Raw genomic sequence first — 25,735 nt, forward strand, 5'->3', positions numbered from 1 at the left:
TAAGCTACTTAAACTACATTAATATAACAGTCACACAAAGTAGTGTTGCTGTGTTGCTTCACTGCTCACAAGGATTACATCTTAAAACACATTTGGCGATGCTCTTTTAAAGCCAATAGTGGAAAAATTGAGTAACAAAACCAATCATACAAAAGTTTTGGGAGTTTTATTCACAATCAGTTCAGGTTATCATTCAAATCACATATTACATTAGTAATATGACTGATTCTTGCCACTAGACATACTTATTACAAGGTAATGATAAATTATTGTCCCCTAATTGTCATAATAATCAGACTCTGGCCACAAAGCTATTATCGGTGCATCTCTTGATCATAATCTCTTGTTTGAGGGAACTATTTACCCATTTCAAAAGAAAGAGGAGGAACAGCATTCTTCACACAGCTAATATTGTCCAGTATTGATATTGCGATGTGAAAATTGCCCCCACAACTAGAAGAGAAACTAGAAATTTCCCACTGCACACTGACTGAGAGCCTCCAAATCTAACATGCCGGTGTCAATGAGCACAGCTTTCTTTTTTTAAAGCACAAAAAAATAAAAACCCAAACAGAATAGAGACCTGAAATACGATAGACATCTGCTTGAATACATCCTTGTGTATTCGTACATGCACGCCGACACACACACAGTCGGCACAAAGCACATGTTATCACTGTCAACAGCGGCAGCAGCAGTAGTTGTGCTCTGTGTCTGCACGTGCGCGCGCATGCGTGTGTGTGCGTGTGTGTGTGTGTGTGTTAAGAACGAGTGAAAGTGTGCGAGCCCACAAACAGTGTCTGTCTCTCCTCATGTGCTGCCGGCTCTGAGGGATCTGCCGTAAGTCAATCTGTGTGTTCATATCCCCGTGAGTGTTTGTGAGCTTGTGTGATCCACTACTACTGTACTACCTCACTTGAGGAGCTTCTCAGGGCTGCGCGGGTCTGGAAAGGGCCGAGGGTCGGCCCCTGCTGCACACCACCCACTGCACACCTGTCTGTCTCTGTCTCTGTCTGTCTCTCTCTCTCTCTCTCTCTCTCTCTCTCTGAGTGTGCTGTACTGGGCTCTCATTGTAGCAGTGACAGGAGGGCACCCGTTAAGTGGCCTGCGCGTGTGCGTGTGTGTGTGTGTGTGCGTGCTCGTTGCTCTCTCATGAGGTTGTGGGGTGGAGAAGGGCGATGAAGGACCCCTACTGGTAATGTGGGTAAACTCGCGCAGCCTCGACATCTGTGAGAACAGGCAGAGGGGGAGGGCAAGGAGGGAGGAGAGACAGACAAGAGAAGAGGAGGACAGAGTGGGAAAGAGGTAAGGAGTGAGAAGGAGAGAGGGAGGGAGAAGGGGGAGAGAGGGAGCAGAGCCTTGGCAGAGAGCAGTTGTGGAGAAAATGCCTTGCTTTGTGGAGAGAATTCTTCCAGGGCAGGAGGGAGAGGTGAGACAGAGCACTGAGGGCGCTTTGCTGCCAGGTAAGACTCACACCAACACATACACACCTCCTTCTAACCCCCCCCACCCCACCCCCCTCTCACCCCTCCCCACAGACCCACACACGCGCACGCAAACGCACACACACACTCACAAGTTGGGTGTTACGTACTGGTGAACGAGTTTGCTACTATTTGCAGTTGGCACGCATGTGTAGTGATGTGGTGGGTGGTGTCAAAGACGGCGCACGTGAGAGTCAGGAAACAGCAGGTGTAATGTGTGTTTTCTGGAAAACATTTAGCGAGTTTTTGTAGACATTCAGACGTTTAGAGCTGAAATGTTCCTTTGTGTTTAAGTTCTCTCTCTGACTTGTTCTGTCAGGCCTTGTCGATCCACGTGTCACATTTATTACTCTGAGTCAAAGGAAAGCAGTTTTTTAATTTTGATAAAAAGTCCATTGAATTACTTTTTTTATTTTGAATTACTTTTTCACTAATTTGCACAGAACATTTAATTACCTAACATTCCATCAGGGTGAATGTTTTTAGGCTCAACTTTAAAATATAGCAACTTTATTTGGGGTGTTTTTATTGAGTTTAGCCACTAAAACAATGACTTTTAAAAAGTAGAAAAAGTACAGATCTTTTTGGATTTGTTACGGTGTTGTCAGCAGACTTACTTGAAATCCATCCGGTTGTTTTGGTGCTGATATTGTGATGAAGTGCTTCGTCACTGGAGGGATTTTCTACTTTTAGCTCATGTAAATAGCAATTGTTGGAAAAAAAAAAGACAATCCCTAAAGAGTTGTTTCTTTCCTCGTGGAGAGAAGAATAATCCTCCTTGTGGTACAATTCGATTTTCTCCCTCTTTGCTTAAATAAACACACACTGTGTGTGAACGTAAACAGAGGTTTCCATGTGGCCCTGCCGGCGTCTGTGTCTCAGGCAGCCCAGCGCCTCTCGGCTCGGGCCTGAGATTTCTCGTGGAGGCAGAAGTTGGCCCGGCTCTCCAACTCCCCGCTTTCGCTGTTTATTTGTTTTGAGAACAAATGGGAGCAGCAGAGTGACAATTGAATTTGGCTTGCATCACCGTGGCGATCTGGCAACCGCTCCCGCGTCCCATAGGATCGCTCCAGTTGCCGTGTGCCGGGCGCGTGTTTATTATTTAACTGATGTGCTCTATATGCTGCTGCTCTGTGCACACATTGTGTGTGTGGGTGTGTGTGTGCGTGCGTCTGTGTGTGTTTCTGTCTTTTGAGTAGTGGGTGGTGGTAGCAGCATTCACGAGAGAGACATTTTACTAAGCAGACATTTCCCCCTCTGTTTTCACTCTGACCTGGTAGGAGATTGATGACTGAATTGTGGAGTACATGTTAACAGTAACCGCTGATTTATGAAGATACTTAGGGTAAGTGAGGCCGCACAGGCTTGAGGGGAAGAAAAAGATATAGCCTTTTAAGTTAATGTAAAAATATTGCCTTTTTAAGTAATAATTGTTATTACTACTGCAGGGGTTTGGAGAGGGGTCTGTGTGAAACTTGGACGTGCATAATAAGCTTTTCCTCTTCCTCTGGTCATGAGCCTTCCCTTGTTTCTAGTCTCCCAAATCTGTTTAACATGCAATGTGTTCTTTTTTCTTTTTTTTTTTCTTCCCAAAGAATTACACAACTGGATGAATGGATATAATATTAATTTAGTTAGAAAGATAATAAGGAATATTTGGATTGAAAGTGACTTCTCTTCCCTGAGTAAAACCACAATGGAAAACTCCTGGATGAACTCTTCCTCTGCAACAAGTGCAGTATGTATTTTGGCAGCCTCTGCTTAGCCAAGGATCCCTCGGTGAATCTGCATGCAATTTTGGAGGAATCAGAGTCTTTTCCTCTCCTTGAGTTGTGAACACATGCTTCAGTGTGTGCTCACTCGAGATCTTACTCACACTCAAAGATGCAGGTTCGGTATCTGGACGTGTTTAAGCATAAAGAGTTTTAGGATATTGAGGTTTTCACCATATTAATCCTGCAGTTTGGAGCCTTTTTAAACAGATGACTGCATAATGTGACATGGCGCTGCCCCTCCCCCGACTGTTTCTGTGCACTGTAGGTCAGCTGGTAGAAAGAACACTTTTAACTCCCTGACAACAAAGACAACTTTTCTGTTTGGAAACACGTCCAGGCTTATTAAGGCTTAAGGCTCCACCCAGACAAACACTCTGACTCATATCAGCTTGTTTGTGTTGCTATATAAAGACTAGATTGCTAGAAGATGTTTAATTAAGTTTGGTATCTCAAAATCCGACAATGTTATAGGTAACATTTTTATTACTGTAAATTATTTTAGCTGAGATGAGAATAGTTGTTGCTTTTCTGCTTAAAATATTATGAAAAAATACCAGGTTATACTTGTTTTTCTTTCATCTAACTACCATAAAATGGTGGTATTTTCCCTCCAAAGCTTCCATAATGTGGGAATCTCATGCCTGGATGTGCTCTGCAGCATTTTTAAAAGAAATAAAGCAATTTAAGGGAATACTAAACAGCGCTTCCTCAGGAAGAGGGATGGCTTTCATTTTTTTCCAAGGCACCTCTTAGACCGAGTGAAATGTTTCCCCCGTTCGCTCAGGGACGACTTTATTTCTTACCAGGGATTTAACACTCACTCAGTCCCCTCATAAATACAGCGTCCCTCAGCCCTTCACTAGCCATAACTCATGCACTAACTCTGGGGCTAACTAAACCCATATAGCAGAGCCAACACTTGTTTGTCTTTTCTATTTTTTTTTTTTTACCTCAGCCTTTTCTCCCTCACTTCTTCCTCTCTGTCTCCTCTTTCTCCTCTCAGCTGATTTATGCGCGTGACAGGATCCCCTCTGACTTGCCGTTCCTCCGCAGGCTCCTGCGCGGGCCTCCTCTCGGCCCCCGGCTCGTGGAGCGGGGTTTTTAGTGGGAGAAATGTGCATTTGAATATGAGCCAGCCTAATCTCCTCCGGGCTATTTAGAGTGAGCCTAATGCTCCAAGAATGAGCGAGAACAACACAGGAGAAAATGCGAGCGTCCCTCTCAGCGTGTCACAACACAGCCCGGGTCTTCCCAAAAGAAAGTAGCAGGTCTTTGATTCGCTGATGGGGATCTCGGTGTGACTCAAACAGCGCGCCGCTGCTCCTTTCAAGGCACCTGTTGAAGTGTCTGTGTTAAGTTTGCTCTTTTACTTTTAGCATCAGAGCAGCTGGTAAACTTTTAAGCTGTTTAACTTTCAACAGATGAAAGTGATCAGGTGAGATTTTACAGATTGGCTGAAGCCTTCAGTGATCTGGTGCCGACTGGCATTTTGGGAGGAGACGGCTTTTCTGGCGTGGTTCCCGCACTGGTTGTTAACAGCCTGCTGGTACCTTCTGTTCTCCGTGCTCGGTCCCCCACGGCCCGACTCTGACAACTCCTCAAGCATCTGAAGACCCTCTGAAGTCAAAATCGCCCATTTTGATGTCTCAGGGCAGCGCTCTGCGTTTTGTTGTCTTTGCGTCTGAAAACACAGGCCCTGCTTGGAGGAATTACCCTCAGCACTCCCGTTGGTATCAGACACTGGGGAGGGAGGAGGGCATCGTTCCTGTTCTAACGCCCCCCACCCCAGCACCCCTTTCCCTCCGATCTCCTTGTTCCCCCTCACTGTCCTTCCCTCTCTTTTTGATCTCGCCATCAAATCTTCCCCGGTTTTTCTGAGTGATGTTTGCCCGAGAGCAGCTTGGGAACAAGCAGGCTGAAGAAGACGTTTGAGAAAATGCGCCCGAGCAAGCCATCACCTTTGATAAAGCCATATTTCCAGCGGGAGAGGAAGAAGAAAGCTAAAGAGTGCATGCATTGTTGATAATGAAAAATGCCATGAAAGAGGGAACATCCCTCTGATCCCAGCCTGTTACATTGACAACGTGTAGTAGAACAGATATTGCTGTAGTAGATCAAGCTTTTCTCTGAGTTAGGCGTTGGCCAGTTGCTGGTACTGAAGTTTTCAAAAAGTTGCGGTTTCAAAACCAGTAAGGTTTTCCACCTGTTACCCTCCGCTGACAGTAACTGGCTGAAAAAAGGTCGAGAGATTTTTATCTCACTTACAAGAAAAAAAAAAAAAATCCCTGAGAATTATGGCAAAGACACTGAAGGAGTGTCACGCATTACTTTTGATAGTAATAGCTACTTGAGCAAATAGCTCGACTAATTAACAAAGTAAAATCAGCTTGTTAAACTTGCACAATTACAGTAGAAAAAGCAGAACTGAAAATAAGGAATACAATTCTGCATAAAAGGAATGTGGAAATTACACCTCAGTTAAGATTTTAACTTAAGTTTATGTATCAAAATCCAAATGATGAGGACTAAATGTCTTCTGTTACATTAATTTTAACCGTATTAGTGATTAAGCAGCAGTAGGAGTAATTGTCGCTTAGGTTTTCTAATAAAAGCATTATTTATTTTTTGCTGTCTTTTTGTAAATATTCTGAAAACATGTTAATTTAAACTGTGAGAATCTCACTCTTGGATGTGTTTGACCCAGATGACTGAGCTGAACGTTGGGACCCACGTTGTGTCTTCATTTGAGCATCCGTTCGGCACCGAAAAATATTCTCCCAGCTCTGGGAGTCACACCAGGGCTTCGATCCACACTTCACTGTTTGGGTGTGTGTGGAGATGTGTGTATTGCCAAAAAAACTGGCAAGGCACTGCATAAAACGAATGAAAAGACAGAGAAGTGGAGGGAAACTGGAGACACGCAGAGAAAAGAAATGTTAGCTTTAGTAATTACTACCTCCACAGAGAAGCAGTGGAGAGGACAGTGAAGCAGGCGAGCGCATGAAGGAGGGCCCGTGTGCAGATAATGAAGGGGTATCATTGTAGCTCTGACAGTGTTAATCTCAGAGTGCCCCACAGTGTGTGTCTGCGTGTGCCTCCGGTGAGTGTAAGTGCTGCCGAGATGTATGGAGGTTGTTGTACGTTGTCGTCGACTCATTTTGTAAAAGCGAAACCATCCACCTGACAGTTTATCCAACTCTGCCTACTGGCGCTGACTCACACAGCTTCTTGAACGCAGCACCGAAGGCTTTGTCAACCATCCAGACTTGTTTTATTTGGATGAAATGAAACAAGGCAGTTTTTAAACTGCTGCCTTCAAGCAATTTTATTTTGCCAGGATGTTCTAAAGCAGGATTTGGACTTTTTCATTATGCTCCTTGTATGAAAAGACACAAAAGAAAAAAAAAATTACATCCTTATCCATTGTTTAGTTGAAAAATGCAGCTTAATTTTTACGCCGATGTCAAAATTTCTAAATTAGAAAAACAGAAAGTCAGATGAGGTTGAATTTCAAAGTTAAAGGTTTCTTTCTAATCATAAGCTCAACATCTAATATGGCTGCCGTGTGCTTAAAATATATTTTAATTGCACTGTTTCTGGATGTGAGGTATCTAAATGAATCTTTCACACCCAGGGAACCATACAACCCATGTCACAGTTCCAATACATAAAATTTAAAGCAAAGTAAAGCAGTTTTCAGATGTTGATTTCATTCATTAGTGGAAAAAAAACTAAAACCAAACCAGTCTGGCTTTTTTTGAAAAATAGTTGCTTCCTAAAACGATTAGGTTATGAAACTGACAGTGGCAACAACTTCCATCAAGTGTTTGTCACAACACTCAGTCAGGCCGTTTTTAGGAACGTTAGAACTTTCCTTTTCCGTTCCCTCACTTTCTTCCCACTTGAAGTGATTTAGGCTCCGTTGCTTACAGACACTCTAACACAGGAGAAAGTGTTATGAATATGTATCAACACAGCATATGGCAGCAGTAGCGCTGGGACTAGGTGTGTCCAGAAGGTAGAGTGCTGCCGATGCATTATTCTCCATTCAAATTACCACAGTGAGAAGGGTGAGGTGCTCTCCTTATGTCTTCAGATGGGGCAAGAGAAACCCGGCTCACGTGAACCAGCGTGAATCCAAGAGCCATGATGAGCACGGTCGTGGACCATCTGAGTTTCCTTGATTTGGTGGATTTTTATTTTTAATTTATTTTTTTGTTGGCAGGCTCAAACTTGGCTTACTTGCTGACACGAGCGTGATTAAAAGCGATATTTCTGACACATTAGGATGCGCGCAGGAAGTAACCTCCTCTAAAGCGTTCATTATTAGATGCATGACAGACCTGAATATTTATAAAATAGGTTTTAATAATTAATAGCAGCAATCTGCTCCCGTAATTCATCAGATTTGCACTTCAACAGAGTATCCGTTTTCACTTTAAAATAATAATAAGAGGAATATTAATGTTGCAGAAATGTAAAACGGGCAGCTGGTTTTCAGAGCGGATAGGTGAGCGCACTCCACGAGTTTCATTTTAACCTGCTGCTTTTCAGATAATAATAATAATAAAAGAAAAATCATATCCAAACTGCAGCTGTTTTTTTAAAAAACTCTCTCAGTTGTTTGTGCTTGACAATTTAGTGAGAGGCTTGCTCATGAATGTGGCAAGTCATGAAGATAAAGATGCAGGAAACAAAGTGGGGTTGGTGTAGAATGCAAAAGTAGTCGCTGTGGTTTTATCAAAAGCAAATTTATTTGTTTGAGTCAACTTAGCAGCACTTCCTTTTGGTATACTGAGACCCAAAATAGACAGTATTTTTTTTTCCCCTGCAAAGCAGCTTTGCTTGTTTCATCATTTCAGTCTTTTTTTATATATATATTCCCCCCCACCTTTTTTTTTATCACACCTTCAAATTCAGCCATGGCACAGTCTTGCATCTACTGAACTCCCACAAACATGAATGTTGCTGGTTTAGCTTGTCACTGTCATGTTTAGCTCACGTCAAACTTTTTTGTGTAAAAGCACAACATTTTTGTTGCCCTCACTGCAGATCGTTTTTTTTCCTCTTCTTCTTCTTCTTCATTTTATCAGTGTGTGAAAAATGTCAACGTGTTTCTCAGAAAAACCGACGTGACCTGCAGCCACCAGACACAGAGCTCTAAGTGTGGTGCCCTGCGCACATGCACATGTACACTTAACATTGGTCAGAGCCACTCAACATACAGTATATGATCATATACAGTGGATTGTGCAGCTACCCACATGTCTCCAACCACACAGACACGTAGAAGAGTCTTGAAAATGTCTAGTGTGATCAGAAAATGCTGTTGTCACTTCCATCCTGCTTGTCTGAGAAAAGCTGCACATCGCAAACCAAAGTTGTAGCAAATATGAGCCACAGCCACAGGGCTTACAAAATCTGAATCCCATGAGCAGGAAGACTCGTTCTCTTCGCTTCCCCTCGTAGCCACGTAAACAGCGTATTTTGATCAAAAATTTAATAGTGCTGCATAAAAGGGGTGACGCGGAAGGGCAGAAATTTGCAGGAGAAAGCGATAAAAATGACTTCCTTTGATCATTTTTGGACAGTCAGACAAGCAGCTCGGACTGACATTTTTAACAGGCACCTTTGATTCATTCTCCTGCATGTAAAGTCCAAAAGAGGAAAGTCTGTCAGGCAGAGCAAATGTTTTAATGGTAGCCAGGGATCGATGTTGTCAGCACAGGCATCCTGTCTGGAAATACGTGCTTTTTTTTTTTTTTTTTCCAGGGGCTTGGGGGAGGGGGGGTTTAATGTCGCCTTCTTCTCTCTTTTCAAGGAGAAAAAAGGAGGGAAACAGCATGGAGAAGGGGAGGTCAGCAGGCTCTGCGAATGTGACAGACTAGACGGACTTTATCCAAATGAGTTGCAATAAAAACAGAAAAGAAAGGGAAAGTTTAGATGTTTAATAACACAACCATGTATTATTTTACTTGAAGTAGATAACTCTCTCTGCACCATCATTGAGTTACTTCAGGTACCTTAAAACTACTGTCCACTTCCTCTTATAGAACAAAGTTTGTGAAGTTTCCAAACAAATTGACTGATATAAAATTAAAGGGATTTGTAGTTAAAACATATAATAGTTTGAGTAAGCAAATTTCTTATACATTTTTGCTTTTCTCCCGGAAGCTGAAGCTAAGTATGCCAAGAGAGAATAGACTTGTATTGCGGGAAAGCATCTCCAATCCCCAAGATTTATTTATATACCAGTAATAATAATAAAAAAAGCTCTTCGGTATTTTTTTTAAACACCCAGGCTGAAGGTAATGTCTCGTTCCAGAGGGGTGCAAGATTTCTGATCATATTAAATGTCTCACATAAAATGAATTTTGTGCAAAAAGCTAAGTTGTTATTACATTTTAGGTGAATGCTATTTTATTTATGCTCATACTGTCTTAGCTGCTCAGTCTAACCAGAGACACTCATCCTCACAGGGTGTTTCATATGGGAAGATCTTAGGTGGTGCACCGCCTCCTACCTTCATTTCCAGTGTATGTAATCATCAGTCTCGATGTAAATAACTGTTCCATTCAAACATGATGACTACTGAAAAGTTCATCAAATATTTTTTTGCATGAACTTCTTGGACTGTTGTAGGACAGGAATGGTTTTACCCTGGTGGCGGTTCGCTTTAGTATCAACCTCTCTCTGACTAGCTAGTTGTTAGCTTCACCTTCCAGGAACGGCTCATTACAGCTGCAGGTAAGCTATTAACTGCTTACAGTCTTTTTTAACAGAATCTCACTCCAAGAAAAAAACTAACAAAAAAAAACAAACTATCCCTTCAAGGTCATTCTCATGGCCCTCGTGTCTGAAAAACAAATTTGAAACATAACCTTGGAAATCAATTAAGAGGTCTCCGGTAGTTTGAGAAAAAAGAAATATTTTCTCCCCACTCCTTTTTTGCTCGTCTCTGCTTCTCCTTTCCTTCCCTCCACTCATGAGTGACTTGAATCTGCTCATCACAACACCTCTTGTTGCGAGAAGCAGTGTCAGCAGTGCTTTTATTCCGTTTTCTTTCTTCCTTTTCTTTTTTTTTTTTTTACCAGCACCGGCCCTTATATGCTGTCAAAATGTCTTAAGAGTCTTATTAAAGAAATGCCACAGCTCATTTCCTTGTAATTCAATTCATATGCTGTTGAAGGAGGGCATGTCTAAAGATCTAAACAGCTTTGCTTTTTAGGCTTCACATTAGGGGTTATCTGTGAGGGCTTGTCATTGATTGACATTATCAGGCCTGACAGGGCCTCATATCAAGGTTAACCTCATGGACAAGAGTGCCACCCGCACGGACACGCCGAGCGCTCGCCCTCGCCCACACTCCAGTCTGGCCTAAACTTCCTGAGGAGGGAGATTGCCACGTGCGTGTGCCGGTTTCGTCTGTGTGTGTAAGCCAGGTGGAGACTTCCAGTCTTAATTGATAACTAATGGAGCAGCGTGTGCTGAGTTTACCCTGGAGGATTGACGCGCCGAGTGTGCACGCGCGAGGCGGTGAAGACGGCTCGCTCGGCTGTGGAAGTTCTGGAATCTGATGAATCAAACACGGCCCACAAAGAGGAAAAATAAATAAATAATTATAATAATAACACGCAATGACACGCAGCCCGTCTTCCTGACCTCTTGGGTAAACAGGGCCCGTTTTTCGCACTAGAGGAAGAAATAAAAAGCCATCTGACTGACACTGTATGAGCACACATCTCCCCTCCTCCCTCCCAACAAGCCACTAAGGCAAAGAGAGATCCCCGTGACCAAAATACAACTGAAGCAGTTAATCTGTACAGATATTAGCTCAAGGGCCCTCGAGAGGTGCACCGTCGAGCCCCCTCTCCACTGTACTATACACCGCCTCGCTCTCGCGCCAGCCGTGGGGGGAGGGACACAGGGGTCGTCTGCTCATTTACCGTGCCGGTTGGCTTATCAAATTGCACTACTGGTGTCGTGAAACCGAACGCAATTCTCAAGACAAAGCGGCGAGAATAGATTTCCCCTGTTTCGACCCTGCAGAGGGCACGGGGATTGCGCGCGCTAGACTGTGTGTGTTTTATTTTGGGGTTGTTTTTTTTTTTTAAAAGCAAAGTTCTCCCCTCCTGCTGCCACGCTCACAAATTAAGTCATCATCTGGTGCCAGCTGGGAGTCCAGATTTGATGTACAATTTTAACAAGTCCGCCCGGCGTTCTGCAAATTACCCTGAGCAGCAAACTGAATAAAAGTTGGCTGTTTTGGTGCGCCGCTGTCAGGATGATTCTTGTCACTCATGTCAGTATTTTTTAACTCCCCTTTAACCATTTTAGATTGCTTGTCCTCTGCTCTGGAAAAACCATAATTACCCTGTTTGTGATTAAGCCAGAGGGCGGATTTGTCCTCAGATCTTAACTTTCCTGCCTGATTGCCCTCAAGTTCAGTGTCTTTCCTCCTCCATCTGCGCTCGAAATACACATTGTTTTTCCTCAGCCTATTGTCCCAGGGAGTCGACGAGCGCGTCACCGCGGCCCCTTTGTTTCTGCCTTTGTCCTGTGGTGCCGTGTTTGTTGTTTTTGCGCTGGCATGACGGCAGCGCGGCACATGGCTGAGGGCCTCCTGCGTTTGATAACAGCCCGCAAACTGAGCCGGAGCGAAACAGTCCAAACGGGTCCTTCAAGGTCAGGAAAACCGCAGACACTGCGCAAGGTCACATTCTGATCTAAAAGCAATAAGTGTTTTATTGATGGGAGAGAGGGAGAAAAAAAAAACAAGCAGGCAGATGTGCAAGCAACTGATTAATAATAAAAGAGATGTGTGGGACATAGAGGGGTTACAGCATCAAGCTTTGTGTGTGTTTGTGCAGAAGTTTTAAAGCCAAGCATTGATCTTGTGCTAAAACCCAACAGATCCAATAGAAATAAAGTCAGTTAAAAAGGAAAAGAACAAAATGTGCTGGTGGCAGTTTCCTGGGTGCAAGGCCTCTCTCTCTCTCTCTCTCTCTCTCTCTCTCTCTCATACCTGAATCATTTCCTATCATCGGTGCAATTTGTGTACAGTGTGAAAGTACCGTTTTAACGAATACCATAACCAACTCACTTCTTCTGTTTTGACAGTAATCCACGTATCATATCATCTCTTACAACAGAATGTTTCATGACACAAAACAACAGTCAGCCCAGGTTCCTTTTTCTCCCCCTTTCCGTCTCTTTATGAACAATGTGCCTCTTGTATTTTACCTCCTGTGCCACTATCTTTCCATGAAAATAAGCAGACTGTCATCATCTATGTGCCTTTATCAGGTTCTCCTTTTTGCCTCTCGCGTTTGCCCAATCATTTTAAGTTTAGTGGTGTGAAAAAAAATTCCACTCCTACAGATTTTTCAGATTTTTTTTCTTTTTTTCTTTTGGTCTTACTTAAATGTTTTAAGAGACAAAAAAAATCTGAATAAAATGCAGTTTTTAATGATTGATTTCATTAATTTATAAACAAAGTTGAGCTAACCAAATCGGCCCTGTGTGAAAATATTGAACTCCTTATTTGTTAAATTGTAGATTTAAGGAAGATTAAAGACATTAAAAAACAACATAGAATAACTCAGACTGAAGAAATTACACAATAATAAAAAGACTGCAGAAGTTCAGAATGGGAAAATATTCTGTATACTGAAAAAAAACATCATATGTGGTGTAAAATTAGCACAGGATTATGGGGGGGAAATCATGCCTGCAATCAAACATGACAGTGGTAAAAGTGCCCTTCGGTTTTGCAGCAGCGACCGGAAGAAGCAGCATGTCTATAATTGAGCAACTAGAAAAAGTGGCCTAGTTGAAGTCGGGAAATATCACATTGAGATATTTAATATGGCCTCCAATGTGGCTCAATTAGAACAATTCTGTAAAGAAGAGTGGGCTAAAATTTCTCCACATTGACATGATAAGACTCATTGCTTCGCATCATAAACAGCAGATGCTGCTGCCAGGGGTGGCATAACCAGTTATTAATTTTAGAGGGCAATTACTTTTCCACCTAGGACCAGCTTGTTTCAAAAATGTTATCCTTTAATTGCTCAAATCGTCATCTGAAAACCATATTTTGTGTTTTCCCAGATTGTCTTTGGTATTAGGTGTCATCTTATGATCTGAAGACGTGACAAAACAGCAAGAAGAGAAGAAGTCTAAATGGGGAGAAACACTATCTCGCATCACTTTATACCTGGAAAACCTGCTAACTGGGTAGAGCTCCAAAGTGGATCAGTCAGGGGCAGATTTAGGTCTGAGGCAGGGACTATCTTATTCCCACTCCCAGCCAAATCTGTTTGTTCAGGAACACTCTGTGGGACACGAAGGCTTAGAAATTCCCATATGCTCTGCAGTTCACATTCACAATTACGTACATTAGTCTTCCTGCACTAGAAAAGCCACCATAAAAGTCCCCTTTTCAATTCCCCTTTCTTCACAAACTTTCTCTCAGACGCACACCACCCCCCAATCCCCCATCTATCAACTAGTTGGCAATGGCATTGTTTTTAATCATCAGAACCTCAAAATTATTATTATCGCTTCTGATGCGGCAATTAAAACTTCAGGTCAGAGGCACAACGAGCGGTGATCAGCAGCCGAGCTGAGAAGTTTTAATTAGACGATCAGAACCATTAATGCACAAAAAAAAGGTGTGCGCTGGGAAATTAACGGGAACGTCTTAATCAGGGTTAGCGACTCCGAAGAGGAGTCAAGTGAACAGAGAGCAAAAAACAAATCATTTCCGCACCACTGGGACAAAACTCAATTAAATATGCATGCAGAAAAATGGAAATTTCTCCGCATCCGCTGCACCGACTGTTAGAGAACTGTGGCAAAATCTCACAGCGGGGTCGGCAACCTGCTTATTGTTATTCTTCTGTAATAAAAAATGAGAGCGGGGCCAGATGCTGGGGTCCGGGTGCAGCCGGGGTGGTTGTCCATCAGTAGCTTTCCGCTCGACTTGCTCGCGGCGGCTGTTCGTGGTTTCACAGAAAGCGAGAGAAGTGTTGGGTGGCGGTGGGTGGGGGAACGTTCTCCTCTCGTGAGCCGTGAATTCACAAAAAATGAAGAAGAAAAAAATAAGAACATTGTAATTTTGCAAGCGTGTCGGGGTGTGTTTGCCTGTGCTTTTCCTGAAATACGCAGAGGCGAGCGCACACACCGTCACACACGCATCTCCCTTGAGAGGCAGGGACATGAAAGGTTCACTGAGCTACACACTGGGAGCCTTGTCGATTAATCTGCCGAAGGTTCATAAAGTTATAACTAGACTTTTTTTTTTTTTTTTTTTTAAAGCTACTTCAACTCTTGGTCACATATTGTAAAATAATCCTGAGCTAAACAGACATCTCCCAGACCTTGTTTGTATTAATTAACTTAAGATATTGCAGAGGGGGGTGGTTGGGTTGTCCCCGTGTCAGTCATGTTGGAACCCAGCAGGAATCTGCAACGGGGCCTGTATCTGTGTTTGATTAGTTGAAGAGATAAGCTTCGGTTTAAACAGGCAATATCTACCTCTCATATATACAGACCCCCACCTGTGTGCTCGCTTCATACCAACAGAAACTCCGCAGGGAGCTGGTCTGTTTGTGGGGCAGCCTCGCTCCCTGAATGAACAACAAAATCAGGTTATTCCATTTTTCATGTGACGTTCCACAAGTTGATTGCATTCCAGACTGCTTTGGATGAAAGGTGCTGCTGGCAGAGCTGCAACAACCACAGCGACTTGAAAAAAAAATCTTCTCATTTTGCCAGCCCTAAAATCTAGAAGATTTTCTTGAGATGTTTTGTGATGGACCAAAGGTGCAACTTCCTGAGTTAATGGTAGAATCACTGTTTGCTAGAAGCACAGGAAAGGTTTCAAAGAACTTTCTGCTCCTTGAGACTGATTTGATTTTCTCCTATTCTTCTTGGCAAAGTAGTTCAAGTTCACTCAGATTGGATAGCGAGCATCTCTGAACCTTCCTTTGCTTGTAACAAATTTCCTTCAAATATTCCTCTGTACAATTGCATTTATCTTTAATTCATGTCTGACCAGCTTCCCAGCATCTCCAGACATGATGCTGCCACTGCCATGTTTCACAATAGGGAAGGACTCTATGTACTAATTTAGTGATTTCTGAATTTCTTTGTTGCCAGGGACTGTGTTTATCATAATAAGAGAGTCAGTGTTGATCTAAGTCCTTAATTCATATACATTTATTAAAGGTTTGGTTGTAATTTGACAAAATGTGAAAAAAATTGAAGGGGTGTGAATACTTTCTGAAATACCTGTACAGTTTACCGTCTGCACATTTATTTATATCCAATGTGACTAAAGTGCACGCTCGCACAAATTATGCCCTCCCTATAGCGTTACTAGGATTTCAACTATTCTGGCACGCGAACAGACATTCTGCATCAGAACCCAAACATACCTGTGGGGCTTGGAGAGCTTTGCAAGAGATAGTTTGTCAGTGCAGACTGAGAAGAAGCAGCTCTAGTGATCCAATTTTTGACCAAAGATATATATATATATAAAAAAAAGGATCCTGACGTCAAGCGAAAGGATTCAAAAATATCTAAGTTGACTTTTTCTTCGTGTTTTGGCCTTTTACAGACACTACGCGCCTGCTCTTCTTTGTGGTCCTGCTCTGTTTCCAGTAAAAATAATGTCACCGTTAACATAAGCAGCTGGAAAAATTAGTTTCAGCTGTTGTGTTCTAACCTGCCTGTGCTTTTTTTTTTTTTTCCCCCCCAACTCCCAGTGCTTACTGAGGAGTCTCCTCCTTGACAATTAGTACGCGGGGCTAAAACAGAGTGTAAATAATGTCCGAGGCGTGTGACAGTGTTGTTTTTCTTTCTGATATTCATTAATAAGGCAGAATGCTTACTGGACTCTCAGAGAGGTGGGGGGATCTGGTCCCAGGGGGAGAAGTTGTTCTTTCATGTAGGTCCCTGCAGATTTTATCTCATTGTACGCTATCATGCACACAAACGACTTGAGGTAAACAGCTTAGAGTTTCCATAGCAATCCTTACTGTAAGCAATCTGGGGGGGCGGGTGGGGAGCTGCTGTGGACAGAAACCAAAAGCAGAAATAATAGTTTGGCCTGCTTTTATACAGCAGAGCACAGAGTATTTTATTTGTTTTAAACTGTGTTGCAGGTTTAAAAAGACAAATAGTGGTATCCACTTTTTATGCCAGTTCCATGCTCAGCATGTACTTGTAATCCACTCATGCTTCGTTTTGTAAACAAAAACCTTTACAAAAATAGGTACGAATTGAAAGAAGGCCCTGTTGAGGGGTCACTTCCTACAAGGAGCCTAAGATTGCTGAACAAAGGAAGTCAGTAGTTAAAGCACAATATAGAGAATAAATTACATCCAAAGCAACACCCAAATGACCTCAACCTTCCTCCGGAGTGTATTTCTGGAAAAAAAAAAAAATCTATATTTTTTCTAAATTTATGTCTTCCACTTCCTAATAGTTTTTACATCTGATGCTTTTTCGGATTTCTCGTCCTTTAAAAGGCTGACCCCTTCCAGCCCCCGCTCCCCTCTCTGCTCCCCTCTCTCCACCTGCAATTGTCTTAACACCAAACTGCTCTGTAATGCGTCTCTGATATACGGGGCACAGAGAACTGCGTAACTCCTGAGAGTCATTGTTTCAGAGAGGAAGCCCGCAGTGTAAATACAGTAACTGAGAAAGCATGTGTGGGTAGCGCGGGGTTCATTGTCTGGCGACGGGGGTGATCAGTAAACTGCTTCAAATTGCATATCCTCTAATGATTCCACAGCTTTGCAAAAAGAAAATGAAAACAGGATTTTATGTTGCTCCAATGTGATTTACATAATGCCGACGGGGGGCTCACACATGATTATGGTTGGCTTTATGGCTGAGGGGAAAATGAAGAGGCTCGCACTCATTGATAGAGAAAGTGGATTGAGTCCTTAAGGTGGAACTTTGTTACCTCAGATATTGCACATTTTTCTATCCCGAAATGACATGTGCTTAAATCAGCACCAAGGACTCTGTCTGCTGCGAGTGTCTCCAGATGGCCTTGCAGAAGTCTTAGTTGCCCTTAAACGTTGTCACAGTTTATGATATTTGCAACCACAGACTTTAATGTATTTATTAGGACTGTATGTGATAGCGCAACACAAAACAGTGCATAATTCAGTGGATTTTTAGTTTCATATCAAACACCCAAAAAGTGTGGTATGTGTTTAAGGTAGCTTTTAATCTGCTACCTTAAATATTTGCAACCTTTGCCTCAGTAAATGTTACCTCATTATAAATCTCATAAAGGCCTGGGAGGTTTTCTAGAGAACAAAAATATCATCAGGCATAAGAATATCTTTTTTTTTTTTTTTTTTCAACAAACCATGTGATGAACATACAACTAACACAGCTGTTGTCAGATGAGACTAAAACTTTAAGACTTGTGTTTGTGGGTGGCAGCATCATGATGTGGGAATGCTTTTTGTAGGATGCTGCTTAGAGTTCATAGAAGATGGACAAAGCTAAATTTAGGACAAATCGTGAAAGAGAATCTGGTTCACCTGCCAGTAGAAGAATGGTCCTTTTGGCTAAAATGTGACAAAGTGTGGAAAAAGTGAAAAAGGCTCTCAGTGAAAAACAGAGCACAGCTTCTAATCATAAGTCCATGTATCGTAGCTACAATCGTCTGGCTTTCTAGGGGGGAAAAAAATCAACAATGGTTGTTCTGAAAATGCCTTTAGAAGATGAACTTTGGTGGTCCCATGAATGAAGTGAAAGGTAACAGAGTGCAGTTTCTGCCCTAAAAAGGCAGCTCTGGATATGGAATGTCACAGGCAGCTGTTCCTCCCTCATCAGAGGACATGTTATAAAGATAGCCCCACTTGGATTGAAATAATGCCACCCATTCCTGACCCAAAGCACACTCTGTCATGTGCTATTGTTCAGAGGCTCCCCTGGGAAAATAAATGTTGGGACTTGTTAGTGTATATTAAAAAATTCAAAACTATATGGGGTTTTTTTTGTCTCTATTTGACATGTTATTCCCTTCCCAGAAGAATCTCAAGATGCAGTCTAGATTTCACCAAAAGCCCAAAAGAGCAAAGCGTTTTCACTCTTCGATCGTGACAGCTTAAACGCTGTGCAGCCCCCCCACTCAGTGTCAGGTCCACAGCCTCTCGAGGTGAGAGTGAAGATAACATTTCACAATGTCTATATAGCACTGTCATGTGAAGGATTATGTAGCCGTGTACAAGCCGCTTGTAGTACTGTAGGGGGTCTGATACCTATCTCCCTGTGGTTTAGATGCTGGTGCCGTTGTTCTATTTTTCCGCTGCGCTAAAACCTGACCAAAAGTCTGTTTGAGTCATTCCAGTCTTTTGCTGTTGTTGTCAGTTAATACCGGGAGGATTTAGCATCAGAAACTTCTGTTTCTTATTCCCCGTTTTTTCCCCATTGGTTTGAACAGCCTCTGCCCTGGTAATCCCTAAAGAAGACTCGCCTCTTATGTCAATAACTGTGTTTTACTCACGTTGCATTTCCCTCTGTTTTTCCACCAGCTGAGAGGAGTTTATGCACTGACACGACCTCAGGAAAACCCAAGATGGCCGCCAAAAGGAAAGGTGGCCTAAAACTCAACGCTATCTGTGCCAAGCTCAGCCGCCAAGTGGTGTACGACAGCAGCTCCCAAAACGCAGAGGGAGATCAAAGCGTAGCAGAGAACAGCGAGCGCGGCAGTTCCTACTACGACGACAACGAGACCAACTTCCCAGAAAGCCTGAGCCTCAGCCAGAGCCTCGAAGAGGACCAGAAGAGACGCGAGGCCATCGAAAAATGGGTCAACGGCGAGTACGGGGACGAGCCGCCTGCTCCCGACGAGGAGCAGGAACACGAACTCAGAGTCAGCAATGACGAAGACGGTCCTCCCGAGGGCGTCTACATGGTCCAGCCTAAGGGCTGCAGTGACGAAGAGGACAATGGCGAGGAGGCCGAGGCCACGGCGGGCTCTCAGGATGGTAGTTACCATGACGACAAAGAAACTGAAGAGAGACCTCCAAAGGACAACAGCTACATGCCTCCAAGCGAGGGCCAGAGTCGCCAAGCAAGTTTCTCCTCTCCAGGTACGTTTAACCCGACATCCAGATCATGAGATGTTTTTGAGAACAAACAATACCTTTGGGACATGATCAAAAGTTTACTTTATTTTTTCTGTGTTTATTTAACATTTCAAAATATCTGTAATCCATGCAGAGAAATTTTGTCCAGTTCCTTGATGCTGTTGATGTACTTTTTGTTTATCTATTTACAAGGTGATTCTAATGCTGGAAAAGCATTAGGAAGGATCAAAGCAGATGTTGTTGTTGTTAGCAACTAATGATTGGTACTTCATATTATTCCTATGATTTTTTTGTACATCATTGGCATCCTGTCATTGTTACATTTGTTTCTTCAGTGCTTGTTAGACGATATGTTGTCAACCAGCCCAACCTTGTCAACGAAACAAGACGCAACAATCCAAGTAGCACTTTTTGTCTTCAAATCCAGGAGTCATATTTAAAAGTTTTGAGTAAAACAGCAGTCAGACAACACTTTTGGATAACAGATTTCCTTGTAACGCAAAATCTTGCGAGGTCGTATACCACGAGCTTTTGTTACACCCCTGGCCAGTATTTCTTTTTTTATAGATCTGCAACTAACTCTGTCTCAGATCCACAGTGGTCAGCACTCAATAGTATTAAGGGACAAAAGCTTGGATAGAGGAAAGGAAAGGTGACATTGCCGCACATCCACATAAGCTTAAGTGTACCCATTATTGGAAAGACGGGCTCTAGAGTTACAGTATGAATAGCCAGTGACATTATTACTCTAAAGGCAGTTTCAGCTGGCAGGTCAAGGGGGGGGGAAGGAACTTGTTTGAGGTTTACAATTATGGAAAAAAAAAAGAACATAATTCATAAAATGGGGAAGGCTGATAAGGCCGGGCTTTTAAACATTCTCCCGGCAGCAGAGGGCCAAGAGCACATGGCAGGGCCAGACTAAGCTTCATATTACACCCAGGATTACATACTGAGTCTTTGATTTTTTTCCTTAAGCTCACTAAACTTAGCCACTGCCTCAAGCGCCTCTCTTACACGGAGGTACATAAGTTTTGGGTTTTTTCTGCAGCTGTTAAATCCGAGCGATCAGTTGTCAAATAAAGTCAGCAATGCTGAAGTTATCCTGCAGTGGCCTATTTAGTTTCATTTGACCAATTTATTTTTTTCTTTTTTCTTTTTTTTTTAGATTCCTTAATACACTCATTATAAAATGACTCATAATGGCCCTTGTTTAATTGTGATACTATGTTCCCTTCGCATTACTCACTGATTATCAGACAGATAAAAACAGCAGCAGGGAAGAATTAACGGCAACCAGCAGTCTTTTGGGAAAGTGTTGTTGCAAACTTTGTGACCCTTGAAACTAGACACTTTGAGAGAGAGAGAGTGGCCATATGTCGCAGAAGTTAAAACACAGAGCTGTAAAAGGGTGAAAAAAAAAACACAAACACAGATACACTCAGCTCAGTTATAAGAACAGATAAAGTCAGTTTCACACAGAGAGAAGAGAGAGAAAAAAACAGCAATTTGCAGGTGAAACTGGTTGTTGTGGTGCAAAAACAAGTTTTGTTTTGCGTTCGCTCGCCTCGGTTGAGCAGTTTTTCGGGCTTCTATCTAGGTTTAAGTGTGCGCTTCAGAGTCGCTTCACATGTACTCCCTTTTTTTTGTCATCGTCTCTATTTTCTTCTTCTTTTTGTTTTGTGCGTTTTTTTTTCTTCTTTTTTTTTTTTTTTTTTCACTGAAAGTTCAGCCGCCGCTCTGGCCACAGTTAGAATTGGGGGCAGGGGCTTCTGAGAAAAGAGTGCAGACTTCATTTCAGAGGCAAAAGAAAAAAAAGTGCTCTGTGGTTTTAATTAGTCATTTTGTTTATTTCGCGGCCTTAAAAGGGCCTTGTCTGTAAATATGTTGAACTATTGTGAGTCAGACTTACACCTTTCTCCCTCCGCCGTCTTCCTTCTTTTAAGCTCACAAGAAAGCCGGGTGTTTGAAGACGGCATGGAGAGAGCACCCCGCATCAGTCGCAAATCTCGTCTTTAGAGCGTTGTTGTTGTTTTTTTTTTTTCTCTCTTTTCTTTCCCCGAGTTCCTCTTTGTTGATTGTAACTAGGGCATCTATATTGCCGTGTTTCTGCTCAGCTCACAATTAAAACATTTTTCCTCCCCTCTCCCCCTCTTCCTTTCCCTCTCTCTCCGGCTCCCTCTTTCTCTTTCTCACTGCTGTCTTTCAAAGGCTGATGTGGAGTGCACATAATTATGCATATAAACATAGTGGCTTAATTATCTCTCACAACATCAGTGACAATGTAATTAACAAACATTGCAAGATCAATGAGAGAAACTGCGACCTTCAAAACATTTAACTCCTCACATCGAGGCATTGCGCAGATTTCCTATCAGTGCAAAACCCCAGAATACTTTTCCTAGATAATTTAGATGTCGCATTAGAGCCCTCTTAAGCCAGTCAATGGGAAAAAAAAAAGAATTAAAAAGTATGAAACAAATGATAGAGATGCTCAGAGCGATGGATCAAACAGGCTTGACCATGACTTCCATTTGCAATTCTGTGTTCACCCTAAAAGGTTATTATTCATTTCAAGCTATTTCAAAGCCCCCTCCCTCTATTTACTGCCTGTTAATTAACTGAGCAAACAGTGTGGAAGTTTTAAGCCCGGCACTTTTCTTTTTTCGTGTGACAAATTACATCAAACAAATGTACATAACGTCATTTATTCATTGCAACTCTTTATTAGCTCAGCCACTGTCTGTTTAAAAAGTGCACCCTCAAACTAATTCACTGATATGAGCATAAATAGTTTTTTAAAACTATATTAAAATTACCGTAGGATAAAAAAATAATAATAAAGCAGCTGATTGAGACCAGTGCAGCTGTTTGAAGTCGAACATTTTAACCAAATGTCTGCATGCAAGCTCTTCAGATTAGTCCATTTATAGCCGCCGGCTTCCATCTTTATCATCGCCAACACCTTCTGCCTCTTGGTGCCATAGACGCCGAGGCCGTGCCACACGCTGATGACCATTTTTGGGCAGCAAATGGAGATATAATACCCATCTGTTATCATATCGGTGAGGGGAAAATGTGGCCTAATTGCCTCAAATATAGACAAGGCAGGCCTGTGTCGCGTTTTGGATCCTGAAGTGTCGAGATTAGCAGCCGCCTGCCTGCAGTTCTCCTCCAGAGAGAATGCAGATGGAAATGTCAGATGGGGTTAAAGCAGAAGAAGAAAAGAAAATTATTTAGTTATTTATTCATTAATTTGTCCGAAGCCGAAGGGGGCCACGTTGGGCCCTGATCCCCACACACCACATTGAGTTTCCCCACCTGGTGTCACATGGCATTATTAAGAGGTGCTCAGATAGCAGTTGAGTAGCGGCCTCATTTACATGCCGTTTTAGAAAGGTTATCTCCTGTCAGTCCTAGTAATAATCCCTTCAAGTCCAGTCATTTGCCTTTCAGTAATAGCACGTCACGCGATCCGGCTGATTTCTCAGCAAAAAGGGAAGAGAGGAAAAAAAAAAAAAACTGACATCTGTTAAATATTAAAAAATGAAGCATTGCATGCAACAGGAAGAAGTTAAGTCTTTGATTCAGCTTTTAAACTGCTTTTTTTTACATTTTTGCGAAGTAAAAACCAACAAACGTCCAGTTCTCTAAACTGATATGTAGCAATTGTGTGTAAAAACTAATTTAAGTACATTCCATTTTTAACCTTTGCCACATTTTATCATGTAAAGATCAAAAAACTATAACATATTTGTGAAATACTTTATGTGGTCGACCAAAACTATAATAAGAAAGGTATGACGTGACCCCCTTTACTCTGATACCTCTAAATAAAGTTTCTGAGAGTTGTTGAAACCTCGAGATGTGACCTAACCCAGCTTTAATTTCTCTACAACTTTATCAGTAGCCTGGTGGCATTGAACTTTATTTAAGAGTAACAGAATAACCGCCATGCCAGTTTTAAGTCTTCTCCAGCCTCCTTACATAATTTCTCCCATGATTGTTTTGTATTTAGCTCTACCCACCTTCCTGTCACCGCTGAACAGCTTCACTATGCCCAATAGCGATAACCATTCCTGCAGCATGATGCACCCGCCTCTGTGTAGATGGCCTTGTTCATGAAACAACTGTATTAATGCTGAGATTAAATTAGTTAAAAGTGGATTCTCTTTAATAACTCTCTGACTTTTAAAGGGAATTAAATGTGATTAATTTTAGGAAATAATTTCATTTACCGTAGGTGTATTGGACCAGTTTTTACTTTTCAAGTAAAAATTAGTTGAAAATTACATATTTGTTTCTTTCCACTTAATAATTCTGCACCGCTTTGTGAAGGGTTGTTGTGTAGAGAATACTTTAAAGTTAGTGGGGGGTTTTTTTGTTGTTTTTTTTTTTATGAAATGTGTGAATTACGTTGATATTATTGTATGAATACTTCACAAGGCAGTCTGTTTAAAGTAGTTTTATTCTTTCACTCTTTGATCTGTGGGTGGGACTGCCCTAACTTTGGAGCTGTATGATATACTGTATGGATGGATAGATGCATATCATATGGTGCGACTTGAGATGGCCTTATAAATACAAACCAATAATATCCAACCAAGAGAACTCGAATCGCTGTCCTTTCTAAATGGACTTCTTCAAAAGCATTCCCAATTATGTTTAATGCCATTAATTAATTTTTCGGCTAAAGAAAAAAATGTAAACGTGAGATCCGGTATTAAACAGCGCAATAGGCAATTGTATTTACGTAGTGTCAATGTGGTTTTAGTACATGTGAAAACACGATAGATTTGACAAACTGATCTGTGGCAAACATGTAGGTATTTCCTCTCAAATATCTGATCTATTTCTCCTAAAAATTTCATGGCACTTCGATCCACTAGATCCTGTTTCATACCGACCCACAGAGGGGAGAAACAACCCCAGCCGTGGCGAGTGGAAATTTGGGGATTATTTTACATGCTGCGCAGGGGATGTGAAGAGCAGGGCCCAGGGACTGATTTAGCAATAACTGAGAAATATGAGACAAGAACAGAAATATTTGCGTATTAATTACCTCGGATGGTGGGCGGCACCTCCTCCTGCCAGCTCATGTGTTCTGTGGTGATGAAAACAGCAGTAAAACAAATTTTTTAAAAAGGACTTTAGATTTCATCCCTGTGACCATGCCAAGTCAGTGAGTGAGTAAAGGAGGTCGAACATAGCGCTGTTGAAATGATCATCTGTTCTCAGATCCTGCCAAATGTGCAGAGTTACTCAAGAGGAGACTTTTGGAAATGAGTCAGATCTGCAAACACAACAAGGCTGCTCCGCCACTCCTGATTATTTCTTTCTTTCGGTCTTTCTTTTTTTTTCTTTCCGCTTCTCTTTTACTCCCTTTTTCTCTGCACCATTTCCTCTTCACGCAATCTCCTCTTCTTCATGCATAGCGTGATCCTTTCATTGCTTTCAGGGCCAAATCATCCTTTCCTTTCCGCCACTTTCTGACCACTTACTCTAACCTGGATCGCACTTAATGAGGCAGAATTAATCTCCACATAATGCAATTAAACTATACATTGACTGTATTCTGCCTGTGTCCTTGGGGAAGTTGTCCAATTTAATGGAGTCCTTAAGTAAAATTATGTTTTAGTTAATAAATGAACAAAAAGTTTGTTCTTTGCACTTTTGAAGGTGACACAATAATCAACTTTAAAGGTTTATTAGTTTATAAAACACTATTTAATACGGTTTCTTAATTCCTGCAGTGTTGGATTTTTTTTTTTTACATTAAGCACTAAAAATCTTTTAATTCAAAAGGCATGTGTGTGTTGATATTCATAGGTCTAGAAATTTGCTTCAAGAAAAACTACTCTGAAATGTGCCTATGAATAAAGATTGATTAAAAAGTTTAAAACAAATGGTAAAAAAAAAAGGGCATAAAAATATACTCTAAATTTCATTGTTGGAGAACTAAGTAAGGCTATGTTACTGTTATTAAAAGGTATTAGTTTTAAGATTTTTCAAAAGTGAAAGATTCTCCTTTATAGAAAAAAATATATTTTTTAAAATTTTGACAACCAGTTTATTGTTATTGTCAAAACAACACACTTTTAAAAATGTGTGTTCGTGGCACACACTCTTTGGTATGTTAACCTGCAGATTTTGCAGGACTGACACAGCAAGCAAAACAGGAAGAGCCTGAGGCTGTGTGATTGTAGACACATACATACACAGACATTTACAGATGTTGCACGCACTGCAAACAAACTTTTCCTGTTGTTAGATTTGCAAGAGGTCCTTAAATGCACAAGCGGTGCCATTTGTTTCTAGACATGTTAATTACCCAAGTGAGCCTTTTGGCAAATTT

The 25,735-nt window shown here is 41.8% G+C and overlaps 1 protein-coding gene across 10 annotated transcripts in view; it reads left to right on the forward strand.

The window, feature by feature from the left end:
- Positions 1 to 25,735, forward strand: part of casz1 (castor zinc finger 1) — a 217,920-nt gene that overhangs the window by 157,236 nt on the left and 34,949 nt on the right. For 5 of the 10 annotated variants that reach the window (XM_044123070.1, XM_044123139.1, XM_044123079.1 and 2 more), the window contains exons 1-2: positions 1,358 to 1,463; positions 18,826 to 19,386. In XM_044123070.1, the coding sequence (XP_043979005.1) occupies positions 1,385 to 1,463; positions 18,826 to 19,386 (640 nt within the window). In that variant the 5' untranslated portion in view covers positions 1,358 to 1,384. Of the gene's footprint in view, positions 1 to 1,357; positions 1,464 to 18,727; positions 18,746 to 18,825; positions 19,387 to 25,735 lie in introns of those variants that run through there. The other 5 variants (XM_044123105.1, XM_044123114.1, XM_044123095.1 and 2 more) reach the window with 2 other exon arrangements.

This window comes from Gambusia affinis, linkage group LG01 (genome assembly GCF_019740435.1).
Source record: "Gambusia affinis linkage group LG01, SWU_Gaff_1.0, whole genome shotgun sequence".
Taxonomy (NCBI): domain Eukaryota; kingdom Metazoa; phylum Chordata; class Actinopteri; order Cyprinodontiformes; family Poeciliidae; genus Gambusia; species Gambusia affinis.